The sequence below is a fragment of the Thunnus albacares genome, chromosome 14 (genome assembly GCF_914725855.1).
Source record: "Thunnus albacares chromosome 14, fThuAlb1.1, whole genome shotgun sequence".
Classification (NCBI taxonomy): Eukaryota; Metazoa; Chordata; class Actinopteri; order Scombriformes; family Scombridae; genus Thunnus; species Thunnus albacares.
In genome coordinates, this window is record NC_058119.1 from 22074379 (window position 1) to 22085761 (window position 11383).

Genomic DNA, 11383 nt, shown 5'->3' on the forward strand with positions numbered 1-11383 from the left:
TGGCCAGCTTTTGGAAGCTGCCCCTCAGAAAACCTCTGGTGGCTGCGGAGGCTACATAAACAAACAGTAGTAGCAGGATTTCACTTCTTTTTCTTGTTCTTTAGCCGAAATGTCAACTTCTCAAAAACATCCATTCGTGTTGAGCCCAAATCCAATAAGTACAGTTGAGGCTGAGGGGAATGTCATTAGTTTTGCATGTATTTGATCATAAACAAAAGCATTGGATGAATTTAAATTTTGACCTGATGATGGCTCTTAAGGAAATGTCAGGGGATCACGAACATCATCATCCTGAGGAAGACATGATTTACTCTAAACCAACAATATCAACCTCATGGTGGCACTGCAGAAAAAGTCACCAAAGTCATGAGGATTCATCATCTGGGAACCATGAATGCCCGTACCAAATTTTGTCCAAATCCATCCAGTAGTTGAAAATGCAGGGGATCACCAAAGTGAGTAGCATTCATCCTCTGGGGATCGTAAATGTTTGTACAAAAATTCACGGCAATCTGTCCAATAGTTAATATATTTCAGATTGGATAAAAGTGGTGGACTGACCAACAGATTGACCAAATGCAGTACAAGTGACCGACCCACGTGGACTTTAAGACACCAGAAATAACCTTGCAGGGGTGAAACATTTGTCAGGAATTATAATCATGTTTTTTACTGTGCAGGCACAGCATTGATTTGACATGATGAAATGTGTTTGTAGGTGCCTTTGGTGTCATTGGTATGCCACATGTCAAACTACAGAACATACTACATTTATTGTTATTGTAGTAGTAGCAGCAGTATTGAATAGTTACAAATACACGTACAATGTCTGAAAAGCTTTCTTTCTTTAAAGGCATACTATGCAGGATTTGTCAGTTGCTGTTTGTAAACACACATTCAAAGTTGGCCCCTCCTCCCCAGCTCAACGACACCAGAGTGAGTTGAGAGCATGAGAGAGAGAGAGAGAGAGAGAGAGAGAGAGAGAGAGCAGCGTGGTCGAGCGAGCTAGAGAGTGAATGAAGAGAGGGAGCGGGAGTAGCAAGAACAAAGCCATGAATCAGATAAAAAGAACATTATTTTCTGATTGTTTCACAGCAGTTATGTTCTAAAGTACAAATAAAAACACCCACACGTCCACACACCTCCGCACAACTCTGCCGGAAGGTGCCGCATTGCTGAATTTGGTGTGAATACAACCAAAGCACGTTTCATCCTGTCCACTGTGGACTCTCTGCTCTGTGTGTGTGTGTGTGTGTGTTTGTAGTTCAGCCCTGCCCTCGGTCAAACAGACACAGACCTGTTCTCTTTATACAACTATGACAAAGACAGAGAGCAGAGGAGTGAGACGGAGACAGTGATGCAACCTGGTCGCTACGCTTTTAGAGTCCCGACCTCACACCATGAGCGCTGTTAATGGCTGGGCGGAGAGAAACAGAAACAGAAACATCCTGAACACAGCAAAATGATAAGAAAAAAAGAAAATACAGGCAGAGGGCAGGGTCTCTGCAGATAAATACACCACCACACACTTCTAGTGGGTCATAAGTGATGGTTGAGAGGGATTATTTTTGTTTTTTAGGAAAATCCTGCATAGTATGCCTTTAATATATGATGCACATTCAATAAGGTAAAACAGTAAAATTATAAAAATGCTTCGCTTTAATTTATTTCTTATGTTTTTACTTAATTCCTAAAGACAATTTGTGTTGATATATTATATGTGACAAATTTATTTTACTGCTGTATTTGAGTATTTTCACTTTATTGTTATTATACATATTTGTGTGATATATATGCAGTGTGGCTTTTACACTAAACAAGACATTTTAATCTGATCTACAAGCACTTCAGACATGACAGCCCCTTGCAGCCCTTGGGGAACTCGCTTCCCTCCTCCACTCTTTTTATTTAACTGTACGCCACAGAGCTCTGAGCAAAACACGGCTAATACTTCTAACTCGATGTTCCAAATGAGCATGAACAAGTGAGTAGGATGATGAGCAAAATGAGAAAGAAAGGAAGACAAGGGGGTGGTTAGCTGAGGGAATAAGTAAAAAGAGCTGAGGGATAAATGGAGGGAGGTAGGGTGAGGGTGGAGTGAGGAGGAGGCGAGGGTAAAAGTTGACCAGAGGGGGAAGACATGGCGAAGAAGGACAGTTGAATATTCATTATAAGGCCACTAGGGAGAAATCTACAGCCCTGCTGTTACTGTGTGTGGGATTGCTGCTCACACGAACACCCAGAAACATGTCTACTGTACATCCACATGCAGACTCAGACACACACCTAAAGGCCGGGGTCAAGGGATAAGCTGTGCACACAGTACCTAGCAAAGTTGTTCCCAATGTCTCTGGGAATTACGTTATATTCCACGATAACAAGTTGAACCTTCAGTTTTACCCTTGTACTATATTTTACATTTCTCAAATAACTTTGGTACAGAGTCAAGAGGTTGTGATATGTAGCACAAAAAGCTAGTGAAGCAGTGTAACTGGAACTGCGTTCTTGCGTGGTGGCGTCTGCTGTACATGAAACTACTCTCCCCAGACTGAAAACATGATTGCTGTTATTAGTCTTTGGAGCCATTTCTAAACAAACTACCATGACCGTAATCTTCATAGTGAAGGGAACATTTCATCCAGTACAGCAGAGTGACTCACTGACATGTTTTTAATAGTTTTTGGATTACAACAGTGGTCAGCGTCACAAAGGACTGAGATATATCAGGCTTTGGATACACACACAATACATGTAGGTAGTATCAATTCATTGTTGGTTTGGCACTGCACAAGGGATTTGTTGACAATAAGAAAAATATAGTAAATTGCCATCCATATCCTTTAATCATACCACATGTGCCAGATATTGTAGAAAAAACATTGGCATCAGATGTAAAAAAAAAAAACGTCACTGAACATAATCCAAGGTTTTGCAGGACCAGCCAATATTGGATTAGGGTTAGGCTTTCCACATTTAAATACATGTATGTTAACATACACCTCACAATCTGTCATAAAGGTACAAAGTGATTTAGCGGTAACGCTTCATTTTACAGATTCATAATTTCCCTAATAGTTTCCAATGGAAGTTTCATATTATACTAGTTATGGGGAATATAGGGATTTCCATAAAGTAACGCTCAGTTTAAACCCAAGTTAATGTTAATTCATTATTCACTTATTATAGGAAATATTATTCTCCATATACATTGAATATTGTATGCTTGGCTATAGAATCATTTCACATTTTTGCAAGTTCAGGTGTGTGCTGTGCACTGACTAAAAGAGTCTTACTGTCAGTTACACTAGCAATTAATTTGATTTAATTTTGTGGAAGTGTACCAATTTAACTACTTTCCCTTCTATTAGTACCAAGTAACATAAATGTCTTGGAAATTTTTAGGAAATAATAAAAAATCACAGACCCATAGAATAAAAAGGGTACAACTTCAAAGGTTGCACAATGATTTCCTAATGATTATATGATTGTTTATGGGCACATTTATACTTGGAGTGCAATAAATGTCCTTTGGGAGGCACACAATGAGGGCTACAAAAATTGACTTGCAATAAAGTGCACTGTAATTTACTTCTCTAAGGTACAACCCCAGCAACAAGGTTTTAGTGATCCTAATTCTATTCTGCCTTTTTCTGAGAGTCCAACAGTTTTGGTCCATGGCTTTCTGTAGAGATTGTGTGTAGTCATGACATGATAAGAATGATTTTTGGCATTCAGGATTTTATTCAGATAATTTCAACCTGTTTCCCAGCATTTTATAACACAGTATATGAGTTTAGAAACATTTAGAAGTTCACAATAGACTGATAATATCATCTACTGAGCCTTTGTTTAGTCATTGCAACAGGGATTTTACAATGTGTGGTGGTCAGAGGTCTTTCAAAGGCAGAGGAGCATACTATGAGCGGAAGTGAATCTGTATAACCCCTAAGAACAAAAGAACAAGGTGACATTTGACAAAAACAACCCCTGTGGGTGTCTCTGTGTCATCCTTAAAGGGTCCATTCGGATGATTAGGAGATGAGACATCGAGAGGTCACCCTGCGTGCTTTTCCTCTTCTCTTCCAATCTCTTCAGGCTTCACTTCAACATGCACGCACTCTATCTCTCTGTATTAATCAGAACATACTCATGAATACAGGCATACATGCACAGTGACACACACATTGCTCCCTACGCAGTCCAACGACGGACCAAAGTCACCCTGCTGCAGTTTGGCCGCAGGACAGTGAGTGAGTCAGCTTGCTCAGCCAGCCGCACAGCCCTGTCTGCTTTGTCTATCAGGCTGCCTGTTTATCTGCCGAGCTTCAGTATTTGATTGTGAGACTATCTTGTCTATCTGACCTGCCTGTCTGCTGGACTGTATTTGGGTTCATTTGTCTCCAACTCTATTTCCCTCTCAATTCCTCCTAATGAAGGCATCAGTATGCTTCAAATGAAGTGTTTGTCATTGGATTAGTCTGAAACCCCCTCCCCCAACACATTTTTGTATCTTTCTGAAATCAACAACATTGGAACGCTCTGGTAAACTACTGGTTAAGACGCACACCACACAACCACAATGTCCATTGATTGATTGCGGTAAAGAATCTTTGTTGGTCTCTGCTCTTTCACCGTCTAATTTATGTAACAGTTGGCCAAGCGTGCTGAGTAAAGCCAACACCATGAATGCCTTTGAAGAGAGAGGAGTATAAACAGGAACAGGTATAAACACTTTTGCCTTCATATGACCTATTTCATTTGAAGCACACTGAATCCTTTAGTCCTATAAAAGTTGCTTGATGAGACATTTAGATGAACAGAGAGTTCCTCTGCAGGCGTGACCCCACCCTCTTAAAGAGGGCTTTTAATTTGCATACTCTGCAGTGCTTAGTCTTTGTCATCCTTTCTTTTCTGCCATTCTCTTTTCCACTATCCCGCTCTTGCCCCTCCAGGCCCATCCAGGGGCTCCATACCCCACCATGGAGCTCAGGGTAAGCCATAGGATCATCTGGTGGATTTCTGGCCATCACAGCTGTCTGGTTGTACTCTGCCAGCCTGATCAGCAGATGTTTCACTACCTCTGGACGTGCTTCTGCCATGTCGAACCTCTCATAGGGGTCAGAGGAAAGATTAAACAGCCAAACTGACTTCCCCAGTTTATTACGCCGCTTCTCGAGTCGCTGCCACCGTTCTGGACCACCTGGAAGGGCTTGTGGTGGTATCCAGTCCCCATCACCCACATTTCCTGTCAACAGCTTCCAGTCACCCGCCCTTATTGCTGCTCTTACTGCTGTGTCCCAGATCCCAAAGCCGTTGAGCACCAGTGCCATGTAATATGGCTCCCCAGGCCTCCTGGAGACTGGGTCTATGTTGAAAAGGATTTCAGTGCGAGGACAGGGTAGGCCCTCACTGATGGTCCCCCACACATCATGACCGTCTAGGCCACGCTGGGTCTGTCGGGTCCCAGCAAGCCCTAGTAATGTGGGATACCAGTCAGAAACATGGATCAGTGCCTTGCTGACTACACCCTTCCTCTTCAGGAGGGGACTGTGGACAAAGCCCACAGCCCGGATGCCTCCTTCCCAGTAGGTCCCTTTGCCACCTCTCAGCGGCCAGTTGCTCCCCCCAGAGAGTGGCTGCCCACCGTTATCAGATGAATAGATCAGTACTGAGTTTTGATAGAGCCCACTAGTCCTCAGTTCCTGGACCACTTGTCCAACCCCGTCATCCAGGCAGCTCAGCATGGCTGCGTAGTGGCGCCTGAGACGATTGCCCTGAGAATCATAGGGGTGCAGAAAATGGTCAGGTACCTGTAAGGGTGTATGGGCAGCCTGAAGGGACAGATAGAGGAAGAGTGGTGTACGGTGGTCGTGGCTCCTCAGGATCTGCTTCACTCTGGTTGGACAGAAGGAAAATAAGGAGGTTTTTAAATATGTTTGTGTTTCTGTATGCACGAATGTATTTTTTAATTTAATGTATATTATGATGCTCACCTTTCTATGTAGAGCAGAGTGGAATAGTTGCCAGTCATCTCCCATGCAGGTCTGTCTCCATCATGCAGGTCAAATCCACAAGCTTCAGCCCCATCACAGCTCTGATAGGAGAAATGATCCCCACTGCCAGTCAGTGTGCCCAGGAAACTCTGAAAGCCGCGTCCCGTGGGTAAGCAGCTCGGCCTGCAGAAGCCCAAGTGCCATTTACCCACCATGTGTGTGGCGTATCCAGCTTCAACCAGGCGCTCTGGTAGAGTGGGAATGTCAGGGGGCAGACAGAGGGGTTGACGTGGTCGGATGATTGAATGCTGGAGGCCAGTGTGAATCTGGTAGCTGGTTCCCAAAAACATAGCGTGAGAGAAGAAAAAAAAAGTGTCTGGATGAGATGCAAGTAGTAACGTAATAATGGGAAATTTTACAGATGGTTAAAAGAAATATTGCACTCTTGGATACTCTCACACTGCTACGCATCATCAAGCCACTGTTGTTGTTATGTTTGGTGCTTTTAAGGAATTATTTTGTGATTAGGACTGTAATTTTACTTTTTTGTTGTCGCCACTTTATCTCAACCTGCACTATTTCTGCCAGAAAACTGCTTTTAATCTGCACTGAAAATATGTCTAGGTTTGGCTGCTTTATCTACATTTGGCCAGTTATACACCGAGATCATAAAGATTCAGCATCAAACAATGGATCAGGCCCAGAAATACAATGTGGTTTGCCAAGAGCAAATTAAACGCTACAGGTGGTACCATAATTTTATTCCTTTTCTGGCCTTGTACTGGAAGTTGCCTCAACACTGAATACACTGTTAAATATGTGAGCAAAAAGACAAAAAGCCTTTAAAGCCCATGCATAATTATATCACATGAGAACAGATGCAGTTAATGAATTATATCATCGTAATAATAATGTAATGATAAGAAAATTACTCACCGGCCTGTCATGAGTTGACTGCGAGAAGGTGAGCAGATTGGCTGGACATAATAATTTTCGAGTTTGACCCCCTCTGCTGCCAGCTGGTCCAGCACAGGAGTGTGGATATCAGAGCCATGGTAGCCAATGTCTCCGTAACCCTGGTCATCTACCATTATAAAGATAAGGTGTGGGGGCCTGGGCTCTTGCGTCTTCCCCGTGCCGACACTATCATCTGTAGACTCGAGTTCACCCAGGCAGCCGAGGCCACTGAGCACGATCACCCCAGTCACCAGGAAAAACACAGAGCAGATGCCTCCCTTCATCTCTAGCTCTGCAGCTAATATCTACTAGAGTCTGATTCTGGGTATTTTCTGTTCTGCTTAGTCTGCAGTAGATAAATCTCAAGCCGGATCACTTCTGCAGAAAAATGGGGAGATCTGTGTGTCTGAGGAGATAGTCCAAAAGTCTTATCTGTCCATTAAGTATGAGTCTTGGTCTTTTTCAAAGGCTTAGGCTCAGCCGGTGCCAGCCGCTGTGGTGGGGAGAGGAAAACTGCTGTCTCTGTGATGGGCAAAAAGTTGGCAGAGGTGCGTGTATGTGTGTGTTTGTGCATGAGAGAGAGAGACAGAGAGAGGCTCACCTTTTGCAGTACCTTGCTACATTCCTTGGTACTTTCAGGCGCCTCATAAGGCCTGGTCAACTGAAATACACACACACGCACGCACACACACACACACACACACACACACACACGCACACACTTGCAGACAGAAATATATAGTGTCTATACTGACAGTAAAGACAGACACTATGTACTAAACTCCCCCATCTTCCTGTAAATCTTGGACACCTCAGCACTAGAAAATCTAACTGTAGAAAGCCAAGCTCAAAATTGTCAACATTTGGTCATGAGGTAAAAAAAATAAACTCAATACATACTGTAGTTTGTCTTCATTTTCTAGGCCAAAGGGGAGTAGACAAAAAATGTCAGAATGTGATTCATCAAAGGCAAAACAATGACAAAACAATGGATTTTAGCCTTGAGTTTGCTGTTTTGGGAAATACACATATTTGTTTTTATTGAGTTAGATGAGAAGATTGTTACAGCTGTAAGATCTGTCCATTAAATAGGTTCAATATAACAAAATCCACCTCTAAAGTTGGTGAATGACATGTTATATCTTGTTTTTTTAAATTGGTACATCCCCTGGATTCTCCTTTGTTTTTTTTGTATGGAGACTGAGAAAATAAGTTTTCAGGTCCTTTAAAAGGTTGGTTGACCAAACATATTTTGTCACTTACCCTTAGTGTTGTGTAGCCATGCAGGGGGGTCGCACATGACCAGAGGCAAAAAGTGGAGTGACATTTTGACTTGCCAAACACAGATGTAACTAATATCATTACCTGCTGCACTGCATTACAGTAATTGCTGGATTACAACAATCATTCAAGTTATCATTTCCACCTGTTCTATTTAAGGTCAAAATGTCTGCTGTGAAAAAGGTTCATGAATCTGATGAATTTGGGAATGATAAAGAAACAAGACTGCTTTGATCAAGATTTTGACATAAAAGTAAAGAAAAACAGGTGCTGCTCATCAGTCAAATCAAAAGTGAAGAAACTTTTGTGTGTATAAACTGTGACAGCTTTGAAAAAGTATAAAACTTTCATTTTTCATTGGCACATCAGAATGAGAAACATACTGAATAAGTTATTTCAGTAAAGTTTGACGTGGATTGTTTTGTTTGCTTTCAAAGCAGGGCTTGACAGACAAACATTTGGGAACCACTGCCATTACGGCAAAGATAATCGTAAAATCCATTTTACAAACCATATTAAGCTTAAAAGGTGTTTCCCAAATGCATTGTAACTGAAGACTCTTAGAAATGGTTGTAGATTAATGAGTGACTTACACCTACTCGTAGGAGGCTACCTGCTCCATGACTTGCAGGAGGAACCAAAAACTACATGTTCTATTCGAGTTTTCATTGTTTTTGTACATTTTTAAGTCTATACTCCTTTCATGAACAGCAATAGCCAATGTTAAGAAGCTCTTAACATCGTGCACATGCATTTGCTCTTAAGTACAGATTTGGTAAATGCATGTAGAGATTTAAGAGCGTTCTTACTCTCAGGAAACATTCTTAACTTCGAAGATCGATTGTTATCAGGAGACGAAGCCTAGATCATCCGCAGACTTCACCGTAACTGTTTTCATAGGGCCTATCTCTTCAATAGAAAGTAATAATCTATTGACTTCCATTGTAATGGGGTGTTTATTGACTTCCACTGTACTGGGGGGGGGGGGACTGTAATTTAGAGGGACTGATCATTTATGGCTGGTTCATAATAGAGTATTCTGTATTACTACTATTACTGCTACTACCGCTGTTACCAGAATTATTGTCATGATTGACACTCCCATTAAATCCTCTTTATGACTGCTGCAACCAATATTTCCACTGTGAGTTCCCGTACTGCATATTTCAAACTATACTGTAAATCCCTAATTAACTTCAAATAATCCCTGCCATTTTTCTTTTGTTGACTTATACCGCTCAATTAATAGAGTCACCCGGCGACATTTACCGCCCGTGCTGGGGCGGTGAAACCAATCCGACTACGGAAGAACATCCGGTGTTGTGATGAGAATGTGTATCGACCGCACGGCTCTTAGCCTTCACCTCACTGCCATCTCCTTCCCATAATGCTGAGAGGAAATCAATGCCTCAGATACAAGTCAATTTCCTACAGAGTGTTTTAGAAGCAAACTCATGTTGCCTCACCCTTTGGGAAATTTAACAGGCTTTTTGCCCACAGTGAGTTAGGCGGATGCAGGATAGATTGAGATCTATGGCAGGAGAGGGAAAGATGACAATGAGGTAAAAGTGAGGTTGACAGAGTGGGGGTGGGGGTGATAGATAGAAGTGGACTGGATGAAGTGGGAATATATAGAAAGAAATATATATAACATAAAAAAGAAAATATGAGCAATAAGCAAAGAAAACCAGAGGGGTGTCGGGGAAAAAAGAAGGATAACTGGAAGAAAGCAATAATGTGCATGCGAGAAAAAGAAAGCTTCACTGTCTAAGATGAGAGTACAACATAAACAAAGTGGCATAAAAGGAGCAGTCACTTTGCCTTGCTGTGTATGTACGTCTGGGTCTCTGGGTGTAGCCATCAGTTTGCCTCAGGGAAATGCAGGGAGACATGAACTCCGTTTTACCGCTAAGAGGGGGAGGAGAAGGAGGAGGGGAGCTGTAAAAATGGAAAGTGACAAATGTCTTCTTGAGGAGAGGGCAAGGGATTGTGTTCCTTCCTTTCCTCAACTGTCTGTATACTCAGTGGAGACGCAAATAGATGTCTTTATATTAGTGAAAACTCAGTTAGTTTAGCAAAGTCATACAATTTGCTCCATTTTTAAGTTTTAATTAAGAATTTGCAGTGCATGTTGTACACCATGTTTGTGTTTGTGTTTGTGTATTGTATATAGTTTACAGTGTGTTTACTTGTGAACATGTGTGTGTGTGTGTGTGTGTGTGTGCGGGTGTGTTTTGGAAAAGGAAGTGGTGCAGGGTAGAAGAAAGTAGCAGTGGGTGTGATTTATTCATGACGATGAATAAGTGACTCACTCAATCTGGAGCCACTCTGTTGAGGCAGAGCTAAAGTGGGGGAGTTTGTGTGTCAAACTGCGACTTTCATTTTCAAACCTATCAGCCAACATAAAAAGGAGCCCTATTTTTATATTAAAAAGTACCCGTCTGAGATGTCTTTATTGCATTTCAAATATGTACATATATATTCATTTAACAGTAGATGGAGGTCAGCACTGACTAATGCTGAAATGATCTCAGTGATACTTATGGATCCCATAATAACTAAAAATGCAGGGCTGGCTTTCTAAAATCTCCTGAAAACATACATTTAAACCCAGCAACTTTGCATGACGACGGCCCAGAACGACAACACAACATTACGACACGACAACTCAAAAATGCGTAGTACATGTAACGCAATGGAAGTGACCAAAGTACCATCTCACGTGGCCTTTTCTAACAGTTGAAAAAGGACCACAACTTTGTAACATTATGGGAGAACTACTACTGTACTATGCTGTATGAGCTGTACAAACATGTCCAGCAAACAAGAAAAGAGTAGAGCCATGTTTGTAGGAATGTTACTGGGAACCTTGTTTTCTAACAAGTTTGTCATATCAACTTAAAACGTAAATGTTGTGTTCACAGCTTGTTTCTGCTGCCCCTGAAGTAGCCACAATATCAATTGCAGATTTAAGATAATGCCAGTTTAGCTGTAGCTTGGCTAACAATCTCTCCTTATGATACCATATTTATAATATTTTCTAGGCAAATTGGCAGCTCCTCAGCTAATGCAAGAGTTTTGAGACAATAAACATTAATGACAAAATAACCACCATCAAAATATGACTAAATCAATCAGCTCATACTGATTTC

At 41.7% G+C, this 11383-nt stretch overlaps 1 protein-coding gene across 1 annotated transcript; it reads right to left on the reverse strand.

The window, feature by feature from the left end:
* Positions 1-3730: 3730 nt before the first annotated feature.
* Positions 3731-11383, reverse strand: si:dkey-174i8.1 (arylsulfatase I). Its single transcript, XM_044371925.1, has 3 exons — positions 6930-11383; positions 5994-6326; positions 3731-5895 (listed from the first exon to the last, which is right to left on the reverse strand). Exons 1-3 carry the CDS (start codon positions 7232-7234, stop codon positions 4809-4811), a joined length of 1725 nt encoding a protein of 574 aa, XP_044227860.1. The 5' UTR covers positions 7235-11383; the 3' UTR covers positions 3731-4808.

Coding starts and splice junctions, on each gene's coding strand:
- si:dkey-174i8.1 (XM_044371925.1), bottom strand. CDS start 7,234: ATGAAGGGAGGCATCTGCTCTGTGTTTTTCCTGGTGACTGGGGTGATC. Junction 6,327..6,929: donor AGTCAACTCATGACAGGCCG/GTGAGTAATTTT, acceptor TTTGGGAACCAG/CTACCAGATTCACACTGGCC. Junction 5,896..5,993: donor ACTCTGCTCTACATAGAAAG/GTGAGCATCATA, acceptor CTGTCCAACCAG/AGTGAAGCAGATCCTGAGGA.